Source organism: Oncorhynchus keta, chromosome 20 (assembly GCF_023373465.1).
Source record: "Oncorhynchus keta strain PuntledgeMale-10-30-2019 chromosome 20, Oket_V2, whole genome shotgun sequence".
Lineage (NCBI taxonomy): Eukaryota > Metazoa > Chordata > Actinopteri > Salmoniformes > Salmonidae > Oncorhynchus > Oncorhynchus keta.
Genome location: NC_068440.1, coordinates 24,173,837 through 24,199,078, shown reverse-complemented (window position 1 = coordinate 24,199,078; position 25,242 = coordinate 24,173,837). Strand labels below are relative to the sequence as shown.

The window sequence follows — 25,242 nt, the reverse complement described above, 5'->3', positions numbered from 1 at the left end:
TGATGCAGGGAAGCTGGTCCATGCCTTTATCTCCTCAAGGCCGGACGACTGCAACACACCCTTCATCGGAATCCCTGGCAGGATTCTCTAGAAGCTGCAATACATCCTGAACACCCTCCACCCTCCATAAAACACCCCCACCCTCCATCAAACACCCTTCACCCTCCATCAAACACCCTCCACCCTCCATCAAACATCCTTCACCCTCCATCAAACACCCCCACCCTCCACCAAACACCCTCCATCAAACACCCTCCACCCTCGATCAAACACCCTCCATCAAACACCCTCCACCCTCGATCAAACACCCTCCACCAAACACCCTCCACCAAACACCCTCCATCAAACACCCTCCACCCTCGATCAAACACCCTCCATCAAACACCCTCCACCTTCGATCAAACACCCTCCACCAAACACCCTCCATCAAACACCCTCCATCAAACACCCTCCACCCTCGATCAAACACCCTCCATCAAACACCCTCCATCAAACACCCTCCATCAAACACCCTCCACCCTCGATCAAACACCCTCCATCAAACACCTTCCACCCTCCATCAAACACCTTCCACCCTCCATCAAACACCCTCCACCCTCCATCAAACACCCTCCATCAAACACCATCCACCCTCCATCAAACACCCCCCATCAAACACTCTCCATCAAACACCTTCCACCCTCCATCAAACACCCTTCACCCTCCATCAAACACCTTCCACCCTCCATCAAACACCCTCCACCCCCCATCAAACACTCTCCATCAAACACCTTCCACCCTCCATCAAACACCCTCCATCAAACACTCTCCATCAAACACTCTCCATTAAACACCCTCCACCAAACACCCTCCATCAAACACCCTCCATCAAACACCCTCCACCAAACACCTTCCACCCTCCATCAAACACCCTCCATTAAACACCCTCCACCAAACACCCTCCACCCTCCATCAAACACTCTCCATCAAACACTCTCCATTAAACACCCTCCACCCTCCATCAAACACCCTCCATTAAACACCCTCCATAAAACACCCTCCATCACTGGTTCCTGCCTCATTCAGCATTTAACTCAAAACCCTCCTGCTGACTTTCCAGTGTATTAATGGAAATGCTCCTCCTTATCTCCAAGAACCCCTCTCCCTCAATAACCCCACCCGCACCCTCAGGTCAAACGATAGCCTGCTCCTCCTTATCTCCAAGAACCCCTCTCCCTCAATAACCCCACCCGCACCCTCAGGTCAAACGATAGCCTGCTCCTCCTTATCTCCAAGAACCCCTCTCCCTCAATAACCCCACCCACACCCTCAGGTCAAACGATAGCCTGCTCCTCCTTATCTCCAAGAACCCCTCTCCCTCAATAACCCCACCCGCACCCTCAGGTCAAACGATAGCCTGCTCCTCCTTATCTCCAAGAACCCCTCTCCCTCAATAACCCCACCCGCACCCTCAGGTCAAACGATAGCCTGCTCCTCCTTATCTCCAAGAACCCCTCTCCCTCAATAACCCCACCCGCACCCTCAGGTCAAACGATAGCCTGCTCCTCCTTATCTCCAAGAACCCCTCTCCCTCAATAACCCCACCCACACCCTCAGGTCAAACGATAGCCTGCTCCTCCTTATCTCCAAGAACCCCTCTCCCTCAATAACCCCACCCGCACCCTCAGGTCAAACGATAGCCTGCTCCTCCTTATCTCCAAGAACCCCTCTCCCTCAATAACCCCACCCGCACCCTCAGGTCAAACGATAGCCTGCTCCTCCTTATCTCCAAGAACCCCTCTCCCTCAATAACCCCACCCACACCCTCAGGTCAAACGATAGCCTGCTCCTCCATGTCCCCAGGACCAAGCTTTGTCAGGACGGCTGCGCATAACCAACGTTCATTATGGTGTGTCCTGTCCTTTTCAGAGGTGACAGACTATAAAGTCATGCGATTAAAAAACATTTACAAATTAAACAGAGATTAAGTTTAAGCATTATCAAAGTTTTATTTTTTAAAATGTATTATAGAGGAACAGTAGTACAATTGAAACAGAAAAAGGAGAATTTAATTTTGAAAACCTTGAAAAAACATATAAAGAGTAACCTGACTTGTTTTGTGTTTGGGGTTGAGCCCAAGAAAGGCCCATTGGTTTTGCATCACTGTAGTTTGAAAAGAGAGTTGAAAAATACACCTTTTAAAAAAAGCTTGTTTCTGTATTAGTGTTTTGTTTGTTTCGTCCATTATAGTACAGCATAATAAAATCTAAAACAATACATCATCTTGAGATCATCGGTTGTACAGTAAGGGAGTCAAAGGATAGTATAAAAACAAGAAACAGGGTGGTTAAATGGATAAGCACAGGTGTGAACACACACACACAGACCCAGAGAGGAAAGGAAGGCTAGGGTTGTGTTCATTAGGGCACAACGTTGCAACGCATTTTGCAACGGAAAACAAAAACCAGTGTTTCTTATTGTACAAGTACAGATAGCATAGCAACTCGCCGTTTCACTTGTTTTCCGCTGTGTGCCTTCTGAATGCAACCAAGACACGACACAAAGCTAGGCCAAGGTTTTAAACAAGCTGACTGCAGCGGACTGTGTGTTCCATTAAGTAAAATCAACTACTTACATTTTTTTTCCCCCACAGTGATTTGAAGGTAAATCATATTTTACAAACAGGGATGAGAAACTTATTATAGGTTTCCTTTAAATACATTTCCACTTTGAGAAAAGGGAGATCAAACATTTCTGTATACTTTTAGCACTTCAATATATATCCACTGCATATGGACAGAAACTGCTGTTCCTACATTTCAAACAATCCATATTTCTTATAAAATATGTTCTTAATGAAATAAAAAGGAAAAGTAAATACATCTTTGTAAAGGACAAATAAAACTATATATGTATCTAGGGTAAAGTGAATGATTATTTTTTTTATAAAAACATTTAAATCTGAAGATTACATACACAAGCAAGGATCTACACACTATAGAATTTACCTGGCTTTTTTTAATACATCATCTCAACAATAATAAACTATTTTGTTTGGACAAACAGATAGAAATTAACAGTCTTGATTGCATTTTGGAGTCAATATAATGTTAAATAACAAAATGTCTTAAAAAATGTTCCGCATGGAAGAGAAAAGACTGTCTTAATATTGTTCCATTCTGACCTTCTTTGGGGAAGCAAACAAAGACTAAATGATTTTCATGAACGCCAAAAAAATAAGTAAGTGCATGTCTATGATGGCCATAGAGCTTCACATCTAACAAAGTATTTTCCTACCTGGCAGACAAAACAAAAGGACTTAACAAATTCAATAAAAACTGATTGTAAAAATATCATCACTTTTCAAAATGGAGTTTCTCTTTCAGACTTCATAAATCACATATAATGATCTATCGGCACTCTTCAAATACCACCTTACACACAACGTTCAAGTTAATAATAGCATATATATATATATATATATATATATATATATATATATACTCAGTACCTAACATAAACCATGTATATATATATATATATAAAGTTATCTTCTTAACTTAGGTCCAGTACTGTCGGTAGTTCTCCAAAATGGTATGTGAGTGTGTGAGCATTAAATAAAAAAAGACAATAGCACAACAGTGTTCTATAGAGAGCTGATTAATACATATAACTGAGTCATTTTAAGCTTCATGATTAGAAACATCATATACAGCCGTAGGTCCAGTATTTTGCGACATAAGCATTACAGCACCAATCATTTGGCAAAATTCAAGCTTTAAATTAATGTCAAAATGCTTTATAAAGTGTTACTGTGTGGTGCTGTGATTCATACAAAGCCAGCTAATAACATTTCCCCATATCCTTTCACTGCTTTTTTATTAATCACTTTCTATTTTCTCTGCTTTATAAGGGATACAACAAGATTTTGGTAATGAGGCCTTATCTACTTTCCCAGAGTCCGATGAAATCGTGATTACTATTTTTTGTCTCTGTGTCCATTATGAAGGAAGTTACTGTCGAGAGCCAATGCTAACCAGCGTTAGCGCAATGACAGGAAGTGTATGGGTATCTGCTAGCAGGTGAGTAGATACCCATAGACCTCCAGTCATTGTGCTAAAGTTAGTTAGTATTGACTTGTGGAACGACCTCTAACTTCCTTCATACTGGACACAGAGATATAGACATTGTATCCACGACTTCCACGACTCTGGGGAAGTAGATAAAGGTCCTCATTGCCAAAATACCCAAGTATCCCTTTCATATTTTTTCTCAGCATTTTTCAGTAGTTTTCTTATTTCCTGCTAAATCTTGGTGTGCGTTCTGCTTGGCACATAGCACAGCCCACTTAAATTAAACTCATAAATATGGCTGTGATAAATTAGTCACAAACAGATTTTTTGGTTCCAAGATTTGTGCATGGAAAAGATAAAAGATAAAATTATAATGTTCAGAGCATCTAAACATAAAATCTTCCTGTCGGCAAATAATGCTCTCTCTCTCTCTGACGTATTTTATTCTAAAACACGCAGCTAACAATATACTTTCAGACTTGACAAAGTCCAAATCTGAAAGGGAACTTCTCTGATAGCAGTTTACAACAAAACAGAAAACAAAGTATATTTAATAAGACCATAATAACTTCTCTTTCATAAATTAAATAATTAACATTTATTTTAAAGATGATTGGCCTATCGTAACTTAAACCGCTGTACACAACCAACCCCCTCCCCCCCAAAATAAAATACAGCACCATAAACCTGATTTCAATATTTCATTTTTATCTCTTTCTCTAGTGAGCACTAAGCTCAGAGTCTGACACATAGAATATCTGTACATCTTGGAGTCCCTCGCTACCAAAGCTTCTCTTTGTCTCATACACTGAACCGTGTAAATAACCTCAAGGTTTGATAGCACTTTGATTGTTTACCAGCTTTTTAAAATTTATAATTCGTCAACTATTTTGTTTCTATCTGAGCAAGTCACTACTCGTTCTCAAGGGCAGCACCAGTGTCACCCTCCTCCCAGTTGGATTGGTCGTTGTCGTTAGGCTCCTCCCCCTCTTCAGCCATGTCCTCGTCAGGCTCCTCCCCCTCTCCACCCTCCTCGAAGTCATCGTCTTCACGGACGAACCCCTCCAGGGACTCCAGGCCCTCCTGTGTGGCCTGGTGGGAATCTGCACATTCCGCACATTCCGCACAAACGCCGTAGCGCCGCGAGCCATGCCGGATCCCCACGCTGGCCGCCAGCATGAAGATCTTTTTACATACCATGCACTTGTACTTCTTGTCCTTTTTGTGCACCTGTAGGGATGGGGAGGGGGGAGAGAGCGAGACAAAGGTTAATGCTCTGTTCAGGTTCTGTCGGAATAGAGGACAGAGTGATAGGGGGGAGAGAGAGGGACGGTGGAGGAAGGAGAGAAGGTGGAGGACAGAGTCATGGAGGGGGAGAGAGAGAAGGTGGAGGAAGGAGAGAAGGTGGAGGACAGTGATGGGGGAGAGAGAGGGAAGGTGGAGAAAGGAGAGAAGGTGGAAGACAGAGTAATGGAGGGGGAGAGAGAGAAGGTGGAGGAAGGAGAGAAGGTGGAGGACAGTGATGGGGGAGAGAGAGGGAAGGTGGAGAAAGGAGAGAAGGTGGAAGACAGAGTAATGGGGGGGAGAGAGAGGGACGGTGGAGGAAGGAGAGAAGGTGGAGGACAGAGTCATGGAGGGGGAGAGAGAAGGTGGAGGAAGGAGAGAAGGTGGAGGACAGTGATGGGGGAGAGAGAGGGAAGGTGGAGGAAGGAGAGAAGGTGGAGGAAGGAGAGAAGGTGGAGGAAGGAGAGAAGGTGGAGGACAGTGATGGGGAGAGAGAGGGAAGGTGGAGGAAGGAGAGAAGGTGGAGGAAGGAGAGAAGGTGGAGGACAGAGTCATGGAGGGGGAGAGAGAGAAGGTGGAGGAAGGAGAGAAGATGAGGACAGAGTCATGGAGGGGGAGAGAGAGAAGGTGGAGGAAGGAGAGAAGGTGGAGGACAGTGATGGGGAGAGAGAGGGAAGGTGGAGGAAGGAGAGAAGGTGGAGGAAGGAGAGAAGGTGGAAAACAGAGTGATGGGGGAGAGAGAGGGAAGGTGGAGGAAGGAGAGAAGGTGGAGGACAGTGATGAGGGGGAGAGAGAAGGGGAGGGTGGAGGACAGAGTGATGGAGGGGGAGAGCGGGTTCGTGGAGACATGAGACAGAGTATGGATGGGTGTGTGTGATAATGTTTTGAAGAGGGAGGTGGTGTGATTTAAAAACAAGTAATTAAGGAAATCAAAGATGACATGGTTACAAGGACATGGTGTTTAGAGGCAAGCGAGGGTGTCTGAAGGACTCAGGGTGCAGGGTGTTTTAGGGACTGAGGGGGTGTGGAGGTAGACTCAGGTGCAGGGTGTTTTAGGGACTGGGGGGGGTGTGGAGGTAGACTCAGGTGCAGGGTGTTTTAGGGACTGGGGGGTGTGGAGGTAGACTCAGGTGCAGGGTGTTTTAGGGACTGGGGGGTGTGGAGGTAGACTCAGGTGCAGGGTGTTTTAGGGACTGAGGAGGTGTGGAGGTAGACCTAGGTGGAGGGTGTTTTAGGGACTGAGGAGGTGTGGAGGTAGACTCATGTGCAGGGTGTTTTAGGGACTGAGGGGGTGTGGAGGTAGAGTCAGGTGCAGGGTGTTTTAGGGACTGAGGGGGTGTGGAGGTAGACTCATGTGCAGGGTGTTTTAGGGACTGAGGGGGTGTGGAGGTAGACCTAGGTGCAGGGTGTTTTAGGGACTGAGGAGGTGTGGAGGTAGACTCATGTGCAGGGTGTTTTAGGGACTGAGGGGGTGTGGAGGTAGACCTAGGTGCAGGGTGTTTTAGGGACTGAGGAGGTGTGGAGGTAGACTCATGTGCAGGGTGTTTTAGGGACTGAGGGGGTGTGGAGGTAGAGTCAGGTGCAGGGTGTTTTAGGGACTGGGGGGGGTGTGGTAACTTTCCCAAAATAACCTGGTTTTCCAGAAATTCTGGTTGGAAGATTCAGGATTTCCTGATAATTACATCCTGAATACAATAATCTTCCAACTAGGATTTCTGGAAAACCAGAAATTAATCTTGACTCTGAGAAATTAACTGTCATTTTGCAACCCTACTCAGGTGTCTGGGGGAAGGTGAGAATGTGGAAGAGGACAGCTATGTTTGGGGGGAGGTGATGTTCCCTTTCAGGCCCTCTACTAACCAGGGAATGTCTCTTGATGGGAAGGTGACAGTGTAGAGGGAGGCTATGACACGGTGATGTGTGTGTAGGGTCTTACCAGGGAATGTCTCTTGATGGGAAGGTGACAGTGTAGAGGGAGGCTATGACACGGTGATGTGTGTGTAGGGTCTTACCAGGGAATGTCTCTTGATGGGAAGGTGACAGTGTAGAGGGAGGCTATGACACGGTGATGTGTGTGTAGGGTCTTACCAGGGAATGTCTCTTGATGGGAAGGTGACAGTGTAGAGGGAGGCTATGACACGGTGATGTGTGTGTAGGGTCTTACCAGGGAATGTCTCTTGATGGGAAGGTGACAGTGTAGAGGGAGGCTATGACACGGTGATGTGTGTGTAGGGTCTTACCAGGGAATATCTCTTGATGGGAAGGTGACAGTGTAGAGGGAGGCTATGACACGGTGATGTGTGTGTAGGGTCTTACCAGGGAATGTCTCTTGATGGGAAGGTGACAGTGTAGAGGGAGGCTATGACACGGTGATGTGTGTGTAGGGTCTTACCAGGGAATGTCTCTTGACGTGCTCTCTGCGGGTGAACAGCTTGCCACAGATATCACAGCTGAAGGAGCGGACGCCGGAGTGAATGATGAGGTGCCTCTTTAGTGTTCTTCGGTGCTTGGCGATGTAGTTACAATGGGGACACTTGAGCTTATTCAGGGCCGTGTCGGACGACTCGCCTGAGAAGAAAAACACAAACAGGTTATGAGTCAGGAGGCTGCTTTCTACTCAGCTGCTCAAAGCCACATTTGACAGACAATGAAGGGAGGAATTTGGAGCAGTTAGTTAACGAGCCACCCCGGTCTCTGGTGGTACAACCCCTTTGCTCTTCACTTCTCAGTAGAAGAGAGGAGCTGTTGGGTGTGGTGGTGGGGTGAGCGGGGTCCCTAGTGAGGGGATATCATGTTACCATGGTGTTTATGGAAAGGGAAAACAGTCACTCAGAGTTACCCCCATAAAATACTAGAAACTGGGTCAGTTGCCATGGCAACTACTGCCTAGGGGACATAACAAAATAAGTGTAATGTGATTTCCCTACTGAAAACATGTCATTGTTTTACCATTAACACACTGATATAAAACATTTCAGATTCGTGTAGGAAGGAAAGAATCTTGAAGAAAATGTTTGGAAATGCAGTGCCTCGGCTGCTATGAACACATTTCACAAGATATCAACAGGATTCAAATTAAAGTGGGCAAAAATTACAGCCTCGATAAGCAACTACACAATTATGAAGAAAGATATTTGAGGAATCTATGATGTGAAAAAGTTGAATCATAACACCACACGAACTACTAAACAACCCCAGGGATAGCTATAGATAGTGACTAGTTAACTGATTGATTTGGCAAGGCTCTGTGCTATTCGGTGCCACAGCACAGCCACCTGAACGATAGGGTTCTGCCTTTTGTCTTTGTTTGTGCCGAGACACAAAGCGTTGTCAAGCAGGCCAGGTTGCCAGGGGGCTGAGGAAAAGCAGGTCACCTGTGCTGTTCGTGTTCAACAGGATACAGTGTGTTCCACCACCTTGTGGGATATTTACATTTTAGTCGTTTCACTCCGATCCAGAGCCACTTAGAATAACTTTTCCGATCACTGATCACAATGATATTAAAAATCCACCAAGTTAGGTTCATGACATAAGGTTTGAAAACAAAATCGATCATAAGTATAGTAATTTCTAATCTGTAAGTACCAAAGTCTGAACATATTTCTGAACAGATACTAAGCCAACTACTAGAGTGTATAATAGTAGGTACATGCAGCTTATACAAGAAGAGATCTTACCATTCTCCCAGGACTCTCCTTGCTGGGAGGAGTCTTGTAGGAGGCTGTACTGAATCTGGTTGGCCAGTTCTGGGAGAGGAGAAACAAAGAGATGATCAGAAGGACACTACCTTACGTACACAAAAGACCAGGCCCCACAATCCCCCCCACCCAGTTTATAGACCTATCCCCAGGGTCGTGTTCAGCAGGGCACACTGTAGGAAAAATGTTTTAAAAATACATTTAAAAAATGACTTATTGGACAAGTCGTGGAGGTAGACCCTCCCGGTTTCATTCTGCTTTTGTGTTTTCTGTTTGGTGCCTAATCCCTGATGAATACGACCCTGGAGCTGCCGGTGTTCTGCCTGCCTGTCTGTCTGTAGAACACTTCCTCTAGCCAGGCCACTGTATTCAGCAGCCTCTCCCAGCCTCTCCCACTGGGCTGTGGATTAAGCCAGGATGAAGCTCTCAGCCCTTCACTGAGGATCATGTTACACTGAACAGGCTTAATTAGCCATAGCTCTGGGCCTGGCCCTCAGAGCCCATTGTTAAGTACCTGACCACTGGTCCCATTCTCTATTCTGCCTGCCTGGGTCAATATTTGGAATGGTAAGGACAGCCCCAGTGCATTAGGGGGGATTAGGGAGGGAGGGAGGGGCAGACCCTGACAGCTTTGCACCTCCAATGGATTGGGAGGTTATTTAGAGTGTGTGTAAAGAGGCAGCAACCAGGCAGCCCGCACTTTAAACCAATCCAACGGCCTTGTTTAGAGAGGAACCTAGAATTTAAAGCCATAAATCCAGAAACTCTGCTATGGTAAAGCAGAGGAATGGACCTCTGGTCACCTGAAGCTTAGGTAGTGTTCATTCAGCACCAAACAGAAGAAAACAGATTGAAACGGGGAGACTTATCCAATAAGAAATGCTAATTTATCCATTGCAAAATGTTAAAAAAGAACAATAATTTTGGTCTCCTCAAAGTTGGGTAAATCTGCTTTCAATTTATTTGTACCCCATGTATGGAACAATCTACAGAGTTCCCTATAACTGGATGTTCTGGTGCCTCTCTGGCAGTTTAAAATGTTGATTGGGGAGTGGGGACCTCCTTGCTGAGGAATGTGATTGTTATTCTGGAATATTTGTATTATATTGTATTCTACTTTGTAAATAGTGTATATGCAGGGCTCCCTTGCAAAAGAGATCTTGGTCTCAACGGTGACCCAGTTAAAATAAAGGTAAATAAATATATTGTGCACTAATGCTAAACCGCAGATTCTCCTCATAGTAACCCATACTACTACAGTTACGGGGGAACTGGAGCATCTACATAGATCTAGGCTGAAGAGAGACAGAAATGGAGGTCAGAGTGCCAAATTTGGGAATTGTGTTGCTTCATTAATGATGACTCACCGAGTTGCAACACCCCTCGCCACAATAAAACATGTGAGAAGAAGATTTGTGTTGCGTTTAAAGGAACCTGGAGTAAGAATGTGTCCCCTGCTTTACTTCCTTATCCTGCAACAGGAGTGAAATTCCCCCTCAATGCATGATATCATTCCATACAGCACACTGCTTAATGGGGGCAGAGCTGGCCCTGTGTGTGCGCGTGTGTGTGTGGCCGTGACAGGCTCATTGAGTCAGAGATAACCCAGGATTTCTGAGGTATGGTGCGGCAGGATGAGGACAGGAGTGGGTCCGACTTAAAAAGGACAGGCTGGCCATACTCATACCAGGCTGGCTGCTAATTAAAAAGATATACGGATAGTGGAGGTCGTGGGGCCTTCAGTAGTGGAGGTCGTGGGGCCTTCAGTCTGGATTAGAGGTTGACCAATTCAGTCTGGATTAGAGGTCGACTGTTTGGTTGAGTGTGTGGACAGGCGTCTTTTATACAGGTAACGAGTTCAAACAGGTGCAGTTAATACAGGTAATGAGTGGAGAACAGGAGGGCTTCTTAAAGAAAAACTAACAGGTCTGTGAGAGCCGGAATTCTTACTGTTTGGTAGGTGATAAAATACTTCTGTCATGCAATAAAATGCTAATGAATTACTTTAAAATCATACAATGTGATTTTCTGTATTTTTGTTTTAGATTCCGTCTCTCACAGTTGAAGTGTACCGATGATAAAAATTACAGACCTCTACATGCTTTGTAAGTAGGAAAACCTGCTAAATCGGCAGTGTATCAAATACTTGTTCTCACCACTGTATATGAAATACAAATCGTATATAGAGAAATTGTCTCATAATTCCAATAATAACTTCAACCTAAAACTTCTTACCTGGGAATATTGAAGACTCATGTTAAAAGAAACCACCAGCTTTCATATGTTCTCATGGTTTGAGCAAGGAACTTAAAAGTTAGCTTTATTACATGGCACATAATGCACTTTTACTTTCTTCTTCAACACTTTGTTTTTGCATTATTTAAACCAAATTGAACATGTCTCATTATTTATTTGAGGCTAAATTGATTTTATTGATGTATTATATTAAGTTAAAATAAGTGTTCATTCAGTATTGTTGTAATTGTCATTACAATAATAAAAAGAATTGGCCGATTAATTGGGATCGGCATTTTTTTGGTCCTCCAATAATCGGTATCGGCGTTGAAAAATCATAGTCGGTCGACCTCTAGTCTGGGTTCAAATACTATTTGAAATCTTTCAAACACCACCAGCGTTTGCTCAAGCCTGCCAGATGGGTGGATTTTGCAGTTTGGGGACTATTCTTTTTTTGTTGTTTTTTTGTTGTTGAATTTTACCAATTTTTCTCCCCAATTTCGTGGTATTAGTAGCTACTATCTTGTCTCATCGCTAAAACTCCCGTACGGGGTCGGGAGAGACGAAGGTTGAAAGTCATATGTCCTCCGATACACAACCCAACCAAGCCGCACTGCTTCTTAACACAGTGCGCATCCAACCCGAAAGCCAGCCGCACCAATGTGTCGGAGGAAATACTGTGCACCTGGCAACCTTGGTTAGCTTGCACTGAGTCCGGCCCGCCACAGGAGTCGCTGGTGCACGATGAGAGAAGGATTTCCCTACCGGCCGAACCCTCCCTAACCCGGACGACGCTAGGCCAATTGTGCGTCGCCCCACGGACCTCCCGGTCGCGGCCGGTTACGACAGAGCCTGGGCGCGAACCCAGAGTCTCTGGTGGCACAGCTGGAGCTGCAGTACAGTGCCCTTAACCACTGCGCCACCCGGGAGGCCTCAGTCCCCAATTTGGGGACTATTCTATTGTTCCATTATGCCAGGCAAGCTCAAATCAAGCACAGATAAAGTATTTGAAATGATTTGAAATCAGGTCTGCTCAGGGTACTGTGACTCTTTCTAGTCTCTGACTAGCACTAGCAGGCTGCCATGTCCAGTGGAACAGGACTGACCTCTGGACTAACTCAGACCTCCACCAACTAAACACCATGACTAGAGGTATGGTCGTCATACCATGTCAGTCTAGGAACTAAACAGAAAATGCTAGGCTAACATGTTCTCTAAAACAGGGCTGCTGTTTAGTCATCTAAACAACTGTTGGTACGACCTACCTAAAGAATCTGCATGTGTTTATGTGTAGTCAGTTGGGGGACTGAGTGCTTGGTCTGACTACCTAAAGAACTGGCTACCTAAAGAACTGGTGTGAGAAGGTGACGTACCGGCGTTCTCAGAGAGGAAGGAGAAGTCCTCCCTGGGATAGGAGGCTGAGGGCTGGATGAACATCCCCTCATCAAACCCTTCCTCTGGCTCTGGTGGGATGTTGTAGACGAACCGCCGCGTGATCTGTTTCTTCCTCCGTCCGCTCCCCGGCTGCACCCTCTGACCTTCCCTCTTCACCGCCACCACCCTGCCCGCCGCAGCCCCGGGAGCCGGCTCGTTCCAGACGAACACCGGCCCCGGTCCCGGAACGCTCGGAGGCTCGTTCTCAGCAGACTCGGATGAGTTCTCACAGCCCCAGCTGGAGCTTCCCAGGGCGCAGCCCTCCCCTGCAGACAGCTCCACGTCACTGGGCTCCTCCTTTACGCTGCCTCCCCCTGCTTGCTCCCCATCCTGGACATGACCACTGGCTTTGATTGACAGCTTGGACAGGATGCTGGTGGCCCAGAAGTTACTCCCAGGCTTCTTGTTGGTGCTGCGGTCTGAGCCCACCTGTCCAGCTCCATCTTTGGCCACCGTTCTCCTCTTGTTGTAATCCACCACCACCGAGTCGGGGGCCTCCTGCTTGATACTGATGTTGAGGGCTTCCTTGATGAACCCCCGACACGATCCCACCACCTCTGTCATCTGGAGGTAGGAGGCCACGGACATTACCTCGATGGCGTTCTGACTGGTCAGCAGGAGGTTACCACTATACAGGAAGTCCAGGATGACCGAGAAACCTGCCACTGCCGCCACGTCGAGGTGGGTGTCGGTGACTGTGGTCGTCTGGTCACATGACGAGGAAGTGTTCTCGCTCTTGGTCAGGCAGTAGAGGGTCTTAAAGTAGCGGCTCCCGGCCACGAGGATGTTCTTGTGCGCCCGGAACACCTCTCCACTCACCACGATGTTGACGTCACAGAGGATTCCTCCCTTGCGTTGTTTGTTTAGCTCCTGCAGCAGCTGGTAGCAGTAGGAGTCCTGGTTAGGTTTGTTGTTCCTGTAGTAGTCTTCTGTCTCCATGTCTGTCCCCTGGGGGGGTTCCTCACAGCCAGGCCGCTCCAGCTCCTGGTAGACAACACACACACACAGAGAACGAGAGAGAGAGAAACAAATAGATGAGCAGGATTAATGGCTAGGGACACACAAAGGAAAGGGACAATGACAAGAGATGCACCTGGCAGGGGTGAAACTGGTCTGACTGGCTCCATAATGGGGGAGGTGTTGCTTCACCTGGAACTGGAAATGTGGTAACTACTTCCAAAGTAGACTGAAATACAGTCAGAGAGGTGCTTAGGTTACTGTTACTCCCACTTTTGCAGAAAATGATGGCGCAGGTTCCCAGATCACGCCGATTTGTGTGTCTAGGAATAGGGCCTAATCTGGGTCTGTGACAGCAGCTAATGGTGTTATAACAAATCAAAACAGACGGAAACAGATTGAATTGTCCCAAAACCCCACCCGCTATCTGTCAATATGATGGCTGATGGGAGAGAAACTCATTCTTCTTCTACCTCCATCCCTCCCTCTATCTTCCCTATCCCAACATGGGAGTTTCCCATCCAGGGCAGCAGGCCAAGCTGGTACGGAGGAGAGCCAGAGAGAGGGAGTACACAGCACTGCACTGACTGACATAACTGTTACTATACTAACACACTGCCTGCATACATTTCTGCTTAGTTTGGAATTGCATAGCAGATGTCCTAATCCTGAGTAATTTACATTGCTCGAGCCCTGCATTCCCCCACCCCACTCTCCTTACACAGCTGGGTTTTCAGCTCAAGTAATTTATATTAAATCCATTTCTCTGCTCTTCGAGGTCCCCACGCCCCTCCCTACTCTGAGTGACTGGAAGCCCTTGTCTGCGCAGGCATGATCGGGGTTATTATCAGGAGCAGCAAGACACTCTGTTCCTGCCTAGCGTTACCAGGTCTAGAGGAAAGGAGAGAGAGGGCGAGAGAGAGCTAGCAGAGAGAAGAAGAGATAGAGCCAGGTCACCCCATTTACCCTCACAATACCAGGCTCTCTCCTCTCTTGCAGGCTCATTGTTCAGTGCTGCTTTGTGCCTCACTGGGGCTTCTTTGTATGGCCCTGCACTCACACACTTATTAGATACAGCAGCTAAACCCTGGCTCCTCTGTGCCTGCTCTGCTCTTTGCTCCCACTTAACCAGAAAGGCCCTGACTTGACACTTGTGTGTGTGTGTGTGTGTGTAAGGGAGACGGGCTGCATGTGGCTCTCTAAGAGGGGCTAAGCCCTGAATAGGATAACAGGAAGGAAGACGCAGAATGATTCAATCATCCACACAACCATACAATGGGCTCAATGCTCAATACCTTATTTTCTGCCCTAACAGGATGGGTAGTATTTGGAGAGGTGTGGCATTGACACTTTGAAAGGCGTGTGTATACGGAAGGAGGGTGAGCAGGCAGATTAACCATCTCTGGTGAAATCGCCTGCTTCCTGGTTGCATAAAGAGGCATATTTACGATCTTTAAACCAAATTTTATTTGTCACATTCACCGAATAAAACAGGTGTGGACTTTACCGTGAAATGCTTACTCACGAGCCTTTCCCAACAACACAGTTATAAAGTAAGACAATTAGCAAATTAAATAGAAAATAGGAACACGAATAACAATAACGAGGCTTTATACAAGGAATACCGGTACCAAGTCAATGTGCAGGGGTACGAGGTAGTTGAGATAATATGTACAGGTAGGGGTAAAAGTGACAATTGTTATTACACATTCACTGGATTAACAAGATGCAACAACTGACAGGTCACAATGGTGGGGATACGTCCTGGTATTCAGGCAGTTTTAACCATAATAACTGCCACAGTAACTGAGACTGGTCACAATGGTGGGGATACGTCCTGGTATTCAGGCAGTTTTAACCATAATAACTGCCACAGTAACTGAGACTGGTCACAATGGTTGGGGTACAGGCCTGCTACACTGCTGCATGTAGGCCTAGGCTGTGTGAGCTGGGCTGCAGTATGGCGGTACGGGAGCCAGGCTAGGACACTACTCTCTCTGGCTCCATACTCGGCTCATCCTTCATCCAGATGTGCCACGTGTTACGGACTGTGTTAGTGCTGCTGGATCGGCAGGTCTCTCACACTGCTCTGGTGGAGTCCAAATGAGAATACCATGGTAAGAAGACGAACCTCTGACGTGGCCATTTATTGTGAGCCAGGCCCAGTGATGTTATGGTGGAAACATGAGGTTAGAGTACTGGTAGGCTCGAGGCCCGTTGACGTTCATCATCTAAATGAAATCTAGTGCCTTCAGGAAGTATTCAGACCCTTCCCTTTCTCCACATGTCATTACACAACAGTCTTATTCTAAAGTGGATTCGAAAAAAATAATAATCTCATCAATCTACACACAATACCCAATAATGGCAAAGTGAAAACAGGTTTTCCGAGACAGGATTGTGTCGGGGCACAGATCTGGGGAATGGTACCAAAAAAATGTCTGCAGCATTGATGTTTCCCAAGAACACAGTGGCCTCCTTTATTCTTAAATGGAAGAAGTTTGTAACCACCAAGACGACTCCTAGAGCTGGCCGCCTGGACAAACTGAGCAATCGGGGGAGAAGGGCCTTGGTCAGGGAGGTGACCAAGAACACGACGTAAGCTACTCCTCAGTAAAAGGAATATGACAGCCCGCTTGAAGTTTGCCAAAGGGCACTTAAAAGGACTCTCAGACCATAAGAAACAATATTCTCTAGTGAGTCTGATGAAACCAAGATGGAAATCTTTGGCCTGAATGCCAAGCTTCACGTCTGGAGGAAACCTGGCCCCATTCCTACAGTGAAGCATGGCGGTGGCAGCATCATGCTGTGGGTAGTTTTTCAACTATAGGGACTGGGAGACTAGTCAGGATCGAGGGAAATATGAACGGAGTAAAGTACAGATATCGTTGATGAAAACCTGCTCCAGAGACCTCAGGACCTGAGACTGGGGCCAAGGTTCACTTTCTAACAGGACAACGACCCTAAGCACACAGCCAAGACAACATAGGAGTGATTAGGGACAAGTCTCTGAATGTCCTTGAGTGGGCCCAGCCAGAGCCCGGACTTGAACCCAATCAAACATCTCTGGAGAGGACCTGCAAAGAAGGATGGGAGAAACTCCCCAAATACAGGTTTTCCAAGCATGTAGCATCATACCCAAGAAGACTTGAGGCTGTAATCGCTGCCAAGGATTTTATTGATTTTATTTTATTTATCCGTTATTTTACCAGGTAAATTGACTGAGAACACGTTCTCATTTGCAGCAAAGACCTGGGGAATAGTTACAGGGGAGAGGAGGGGGATGAATGAGCCAATTGTAAACTGGGGATTATTAGGTGACCGTGATGGTTTGAGGGCCAGATTGGGAATTTAGCAGGGACACCAGGGTTAACACCCCTACTCTTACGATAAGTGCCATGGGATCTTTAATGACCTCAGAGAGTCAGGACACCCATTTAACGTCCCATCCGAAAGACGGCACCCTACACAGGGCAGTGTCCCGAATCACTGCCCTGGGGTATTGGGATATTATTTATTTTTTTAGACCAGAGGAAAGAGTGCCTCCTACTGGCCCTCCAACACCACTTCCAGCAGCATCTGGTCCCCCATCCAGGAACTGACCAGGACCAACCCTGCTTAGCTTCAGAAGCAAGCCAGCAGTGGTATACACGGTGGTATGCTGCTAGCACAGGGTGCTTCAACAAAGTACTGAGTAAAGGTTCTGAATACTTATGTAAATGTAATATCAGCTTTATAACATGTTCTAAAGATTTCTAGAAAACAGTTTTTTCTTTGTCATTATGGGTTATTGTGTGGAGATTTAGGGGGGGGAACTATTGAATCCATTTTAGAATAAGGCTGTAACGTAACAAAAATGTGGAAAAGGTCTGAATACTTTCCGAATGCACTGTAGGTGAAATTCTGTGTTTAGGCTATTACTATCGACGGATTACTAAAATGGACTGCAAATGCAGCCTAGGCCAATACAAACAGATTGAAAGGACTTTTACAGTAGATCTACCTACCAGTCCTTAACTGTGTGATGTAGGCTACTGTTGACTAATCTCTCACCATCCAGGAGTACAAATATAAAACACTTCCTCTTAAAACAGAGAGTACAATTTGTGGAACAATATCCCAGAAAATAAAAACTTACCAAGGGCAATGGGCTAACGTGACTACACACTACCATCCATCTACCATCCCATCCCTACCCTGGGGCCAGCTGGCTCCATACTCTCCCCTAACCCGACCGTCTCCCAGATGCTAGAACAATGCAGCAGTGTGTCTGGCCCTAAGGTGTGGGTTGGGAGCAGGCCTCCAGGCCTCCCAACAATGCAAATAGCTCCTCGTTGGGTTGACGGATTCCAGGGATGAATTGTCCCCCCCCCCTCCCCCCTCCCCCCTCAGACTTTGGTCCGGAATTGGGTGAAGAAAATTATGCCATTTCATGTGCTGCCACAATGTAGTTCACACAGGAATTATATTCAAAACAGCATTAGGCTACTATATATGGGGGAAAACACCACAGGGAAAATCATCTTTGCATATTTAAACTTTGACATTAACAACTGCACAGAAATTCAATACATTTTAAAGGCATCCAAATTTTTTTCACTTCCAAAGCTACGAAATGAAATTAAGGCTGTAGGAAAGTGGTTGATTATATGGTGGATAAGGCAGCTACTGTGTTATCCCTCGCTATCCCTAACCAAGCGGCCAGGGTAGTCTTGTTTTCAGGGAGGAGGACTACTTCTTCACTAATCGCTCCTCCCACTGCTTTCCTTCCTAATTAGTGATGTGTACAAGTTAGTGGATCCCTTCACTTTAAGTCATTCTGATTAGTGATTGCGTATATCGGACTGAACTAACCCTGGTGGTCTGGCAGTGTGATCCAATCCTCTTGCATTTCACTGACAAATTAAGAGTCAAATTGTGGCTGCATGCTCTTAATTCCCCTGACAGCTTGAATCAGAGTCAGTATAAGAGGTGATAGGGCGTAGATGTCACATAGGAAACTGGGCTCTGTAGTTTTTTTTATATACTGCTGTGATTCCTCTTTAACCCTGTGTAAAAACCCTGTAATTACTACAGTAGCTAACAACATTGTTAGATAGGATTTTAATAATTGCTTTGTATTTGGGTAGCAATGGTGTTGGGCAGGTTTTGTAATCACACAAGTGGAATGTTCCATCTCACCCAGAGGGTGTTTCATAGTCCTACGATGAATATTCCAAAAGTGATTTATTTGCAGCAATATACACATTCATCATTTTGGTATTGGGAACATCATCAAGTAATCAATCGTTGATATCAAGCCTAGGGGAAAGAACCCTTGGTGATGGTCTGTCATGGTTTCTGTCCTTCTGTACATACAACCTGACAATGTATAGCTTGGTAATTACATAATAATAAAAACATACCATAAAAAAAACTATTAACCCATAAATTGTATGGGTTGACAAGGTCCAGATGGTGCCATGACAACCCATGCTGCTGCCAGCATACATACACTACATGAACAAAAGTATGTGTACATATGCTCGTCGAATATCGCATTCCAAAATCATGGGCATTAATATGGAGTTTATCCCCCCTTTGCTGCTATAAAATCATCCTTCCTCTGGGAAGGCTTTGCACTACATGTTGGAACATTGCTGCGTGGACTTGCTTCCATTCAGCCATTGGAGCATTAGTGAGGTCGGCACTGATGTTGTGCGATTAGGCCTGGCTTGCGGTAGGCGTTCCAATTCATCCCAAAGGTGTTCGGTGGGGTTGAGGTCAGGGGATCTGTGCAGGCGAGTCAAGTTCTTCCACACTGATCTCAACATACCATTTCTGTATGGACCTCGCTTTGTGCACAAGGGCATTGTCATCCTGAAACTGGAAAGGGCCTTCCCCAGAACGTTGCCACAAAGTTAGAATCGTCTAGAATGTAATTGTATGCTGTAGCATTAAGATTTCCCTTCACTGGAACTAAGGGACCTAGCCCAAATCATGACAAACAGCCCCAGACCATTATTCCTTCTCCACCAAACTTTACAGTGGGCACTAGAGGTCGGACGATTAATCGGAATGGCCAATTTATTAGGGCCGATTTCAAGTTTTCATAACAATCGAAAATATGTATTTTTGGGCGCCGATTTCCGATTATTAAAAACAAAAACAAAATATACCTTTTTATTTAACTAGGCAAGTCAGTTATGAACACATTCTTATTTTCAATGACGGCCTAGGAACGGTGGGTTAACTGCCTTGTTCAGGGGCAGAACGACAGATTATCACCTTGTCCGCTCAGGGGTTCCAATTTTGCAACCGCACAGTTAACTAGTCCAACGCTCTAACCATTGCACTCCACGAGTAGCCTGCCTGTTACGCGAATGCAGTAGAAGCCAAGGTAAATTGTTAGCTAGCATTTAACTTATCTTATAAAAAACAATCAATCATAATAACTAGTTATAACTACTAATCCAGTTTAGCAGGCAATATTAACCAGGTGAAATTGTGTCATTTCTCTTGCGTTAATTGCACGCTCAGGAGTCAGGGTATATGCAACAGTTTGGGCCGCCTGGCTCATTGCGAACTAATTTTCCAGAATTTTACATAATTATGACATAACATTGAAGTTTGTGCAATGTAACAATAATATTTCGACTTAGGGATGCCACCCATTAGATAAAATACCAAACGGTTCTGTATTTCACTGAAATAATAAACGTTTTGTTTTCGAAATGATAGTTTCCGGATTCGATCATATTAATGACCAAAGGCTCGTATTTCTGTGTGTTATTATGTTATAATTAAGTCTGATTTGATAGAGCAGTCTGACTGAGCAGCAGCAGGCCCGTAATCATTAATTCAAACAGCACTTTTGTGCGTTTTGCCAGCAGCTCTTCGCAAGCACAGCGCTGTTTATGACTTCAAGTCTATCAGCCTAATGGCTGGTGTAACCAATGTGAAATGGCTAGCTAGTTAGCTGGGTTTTAGCTTCGCTTTTAGATTTGGAGTAGATATTCCCCTTGCGCTGCAAGGGCCGCGGCTTTTGTGGAGTGATGGGTCACGATGCTTTGAGTGTGGCTGTTGTTGATGTGTTCCTGGTTCGAGCCCAGGTAGGGGCGAGGAGGGGGACGGAAGCTATACTGTTACACTGGCAATACTATAGTGCCTATAAGAACATCCAATAGTCGAGGTTTCCACCACTCCAGCCAATGCTTGGCATTGCACATGGTGATCTTAGGTTTGTGTGTGGCTGCTCGGCCATGGATACCCATTTCATGAAGCTCCCGACAAACAGTTATTGTGCTGACTTTGCTTCCAGAGGCAGTTTGTAACTCTGTAGTGAGTGTTGCAACTGAAGACAGATTATTTTTACTCGCTTCAGCACTCTGAAGTCCCGTTCTGTGAGCTTGTGTGGCCTACCACTTCGCAGCTTATCCATTGTTGCTCCTAGACGTTTCCACTTCACAATAACAGCACACACAGTTGACCGGGGCAGCAGGACAAAAATTTGACAAACTGACTTGTTGGAAAGGTGGCATCCTATGACAGTGCCATGATTAAAGTCACTGAGTCCATTATATTGCCAATGTTTACCTATGGCGACTGCATGGCTGTGTGCTCAATTTTATACACCTGTCAGCAACGGGTGTGGCTGAAATAGCCGAATCCACTAATTTGAATGGGTGTCCATATACTTTTGTATATATAGTGTATGAACCTATTGTAACCTTTTCACAGAGAGAATTGCATGTGGGTCAGGAAGGGAGGGTATGAAGGGGTAGCTAGCTGTCAAGCTGCTTAGACTTGATTTACCTCTCCTCCTGTCCAACCTAGCCCGTGACACACCATCTATGGATTCTGGGGAGTCATCTAGCACAATGCCTCTAATTTAGCTGCTCCAACGGGAGGGGAGAAATGCGCCAGAGGTCATTCTGCATTCTGCTCTCCACTGTGCAAAGCAGAACAGAGAAGGGAGGGGGGCAGGGGTGCGGTTCACCAGCTAGCAAAGCAAGCTAGCAATCAACCAAGGTAGTTGCTGGGGCAACAAAAGCGTTTGTTGAATGGTTGCAAGTGCATTATACTCTGGCACAGAAGAAAACATACAACTCCAGGCAAATGTTAACAGTAGATAGCTAGCCAGTATGTGTACTGTCCCTGAAGCTATGGAAATATATATAATAACACCCTAAGGTAGCTAGCCACCAATGTGACTCCCATTACTTGTACGTGGAATAGCACGTTAATGGGAGTCACACTGTCACTGGGCTACAGGCTAGCCAGATTTGTTTCGCTAGTAATTGGTTTCTGTATAAATGTCACCATTAAGCACATTTTAATAAACGTGAGCTGTAGCTAGGTATTTAGATTAACATGGGAGCATTGGGTAGGCTAGCTACCATTAACTATCAAACACGTCTGATTAGAACTAGCAAGAAGCTAGCTAAAAAGTAGCTAACGTTAGCGAACTAGGAAGCCAGCTGGATAGCCTCTCGCGGGGAAATGGAACTGCCAGGGAACTGAAACTCAGCTGTGCGTAAATATTAGCTAAGTTAGACACAACTCAAAATGATAACCATAAATAACGCTGTAGACACTTTACCTGCTTGGTCGGATCATTCCTTCCGTGCTCAGAAGACAGGTGATGTCTCAAAAGCAAGGCCCGCTTGTAATTTCGACTGCCTTTCACCAGCTCGTCGTTGTTTTTAGTGGCAATGTTGTGACACCAGGAGCAAGACATAAGTCCCGTCTCCTGGCAAAATTTGAGCCATGGGAACTCCTGTCGCCATGATGCTTGGAATGGCGAATGTTTCTGGAGTAACGTCTGCGGTCTCATTTCTACCCAAGACTTCCTGGCACCACCCGTTTCCTGCTCCCCGTCTCCCCCGCTCCCCGCTTCGCCTCTGTCCTCGCTGTTCAGGCCGTTACCCGCTGTCCAGTTACTCCCTTTCCTGGACTCGTCTTTTCTGACAGTTACTGCCACCCAACCGACACGATCATCTCCGTTCCCGTCTGCCCAGTTGCCCCCTTCCGGGTCCTCTTCCTCCTCCGCCTCTGGTTCTGTGTTATCGCTGACAGATCCCCCACCCTCCACTCTCTCTTGCGATGGTCCTTTTGCCCCCAGATCCCTATCCTCTTCTTGATCTGGTCTGTTCCCGTTCAAATTTCGGTCTTGACAGGCCTGGGCCTCCCAGCTGTTACTGTTGCTCCCCCCGACACCACTGGAACCGGTTACGGCTAATCCACCTCCTCTGAACGCCAGCGACCTGCGGTTTCTCTCCCCAGACATTTTCTTAATATATTAAAATATACCACTTTCTTAACAATATCCCTATCGACTAATGTCGATATATTAAAGTATTATATGTTGCGGATCCGAATTAAATGTCTGTTTATCGTTTTTTCCTACTTTGGCCTCCTGGTGAGAGTATGTAGGTTATGCGGAAATAAATAAAGCTTTAAAACGCATAATGAATTTCAGGGTTCTAGCTGCGTCCGCGCAGGCCCTACAGAGGTCGAATGGCAACGACTTTCCCCACAATGCACTTCGACCAGAGAAAGGGGGGTCGTGGGGGGTCATTTAAAGGAAGATGGGGGTGCTGTTCTTTTGTAGCTCAACGCTGTTTACAGCAAGGGGTCTTTTGTGTGAGTGGCTGCACCCATTTTCCGCGTGCTTTCATCTTTGGTTTTGCTTGTCTCCAACCAACAAATCCTTGTCCTCCTTTCAGACCTCCTGCCAAGCGGGGTGACGGTCCCCTTGTATTTAACTGCATCAAAGTCATCATCTAGTGCGCACCTATGGTATTTGTATTACATTAATTTCAATGATCCAACCAAACGCACAAGGTGTGGTGGTGATTTAGGAACATACAGATACTAGATACTCTCCTAGGCGGTGACACAGCTACCAGGTGAATGATTAACACTTTCATGGTTCTTTGCGTTCCACATTTTTCTCCATTACTATTTCGTGATTTCCAATATTTTTTATGCAATCCAACATCACCCAGTTTTTTTTATAGGCATATAATAAAATAAAGTCAAACAAATGTTGTCCAAATAAGTGTATATTTTGTTGAAATTAATTATGTGAAAAAACACAGCAATATCCGAAACTGTAATAATAAATAACAATCCAAATACGTAACTAATAATTGATTGGAAATGTATACAGTCCAACGCAGCCGAGTGGAATATATATATTTTCATTAGGTTTTATATATGAATAAACCAAAATTAGTAGTGTGTGATGATACAGTAAGTAATACGTAATACGTAAGTAATACGTTTATGTTTAGATAACACCAAAAACATAAAACATTTGTTTAGGTATAACTGACATTTTTTCGTTTTTCTCCCACAGATTATTGAAGTTACACTGCCACAATCAATATGTGAATATATATTGATCTAAAACCTAGAATAATCCCATGGAAGCCTGCTCCTGACCATTTGCTCCTGCAGGTGGCAGTAGTCTTTCATGATTCGCTGAGTTTTCTGACTGACAGCACTGTTCTAGTAATGCGTTGTTAGGCCTAGCGTCCAGTTTCGAAACCAGTAAAGGACTAAACTAGGACACAGTGTGTGAACATGATGGGGAGCGTGACCCACTCTGTTTCTGGTAATGGCAGGTGTATATAAAGCCTTGTCAGGTCTAAATCCAGAGTGAAAGGGAGGGTAATACAATATGCATACCCATACAACCAGTCTCTCCATTAAATGGCTTAAACGTATGTGTTATACTTTTTATTTTTAATTAAGTATTTCTTTGAATGCAAATTAATAAAGCAGTCTGACTGAGCAGCAGCAGGCCCGTAAGGGGGGCTGGCGTGTCAACAGACAGTCTATAGACAGTCTGGTTATAGTCTGAGTCAAAACTCATATTGGGTGTATATCAATTAGGTTACAGGTCAGATTGAAACCCAGTCTGGAAGGTCACTCTGGGGCCACATTAAATCCACTTGTGTATGTTCAGAAAGACATCAATATGGCTGTCCTACAATGAAATATAGAACAATTACTACAACGAAATGTGAAATATTAGTTTGTCAGCCTTGACGCGCTGAAATAGACAGCTTGATTACATGTTACACATTGAAACACGTGCCTGGCTCTGGTTGTGTTCGTAAATTCAGAGAGTTTAGCTCTGGGAGCCCACACTGGACGCGGTGTAGGGTTGATCCAAGCGTTCTGACATCACAACAGCAGTCAAGCACCAAGCTAACGTTGCCTAGCTTACTAGCTACTTCCAGACACATATGAGAGAACATCTCACTCTGAACATTTTACTCACCCTAGAAGAGCTGGTGAGGCTGTTTTCATTACCTTTATTTAACTAGGTGTAACAGTATAGCTTCCATCCGTCCCCTCGCCCCAGGATCAAACCAGGGACCCTCTACACATATCAACAACCGACACCCACAAAGCATCGTTACCTATAAGTATCGTTACCTATCGCGCCACAAAAGCTGGGACCCTTGCAGGGCAAGGGGAACAACTACTTCAGGTCTCAGAGCGAGTGACGTTACCAATTGAAACGCTATTAGCGCGCACCAACGCTAACTAACTAGCCATTCCACATTGGTCACATAGGCTAGTCAGTT

General features: G+C 45.5%; 1 protein-coding gene across 1 annotated transcript; it reads right to left on the bottom strand.

The window, feature by feature from the left end:
- Nucleotides 1–1,968: 1,968 nt before the first annotated feature.
- LOC118399578 (zinc finger and BTB domain-containing protein 10) lies at nucleotides 1,969–23,455 on the bottom strand. Its single transcript, XM_035795766.2, has 5 exons — nucleotides 22,242–23,455; nucleotides 12,643–13,687; nucleotides 9,014–9,082; nucleotides 7,729–7,904; nucleotides 1,969–5,282 (listed from the first exon to the last, which is right to left on the bottom strand). The coding sequence occupies exons 1-5, from the start codon at nucleotides 22,926–22,928 to the stop codon at nucleotides 4,965–4,967; spliced, it is 2,295 nt and encodes a 764-aa protein (XP_035651659.1). The 5' UTR covers nucleotides 22,929–23,455; the 3' UTR covers nucleotides 1,969–4,964.
- Between the last annotated feature and the right edge of the window lie 1,787 nt (nucleotides 23,456–25,242).

What these genes read in the sequence shown, in the direction of transcription:
- LOC118399578 (XM_035795766.2), bottom strand. Translation starts at nt 22,928, where the DNA reads ATGTCTGGGGAGAGAAACCGCAGGTCGCTGGCGTTCAGAGGAGGTGGA. An exon ending in GGAATGATCCGACCAAGCAG is followed by an intron (nt 13,688 to 22,241) that starts GTAAAGTGTCTA and finishes GTTGTCTACCAG; the next exon opens with GAGCTGGAGCGGCCTGGCTG. An exon ending in AGGAGAGTCCTGGGAGAATG is followed by an intron (nt 7,905 to 9,013) that starts GTAAGATCTCTT and finishes TTTTCTTCTCAG; the next exon opens with GCGAGTCGTCCGACACGGCC.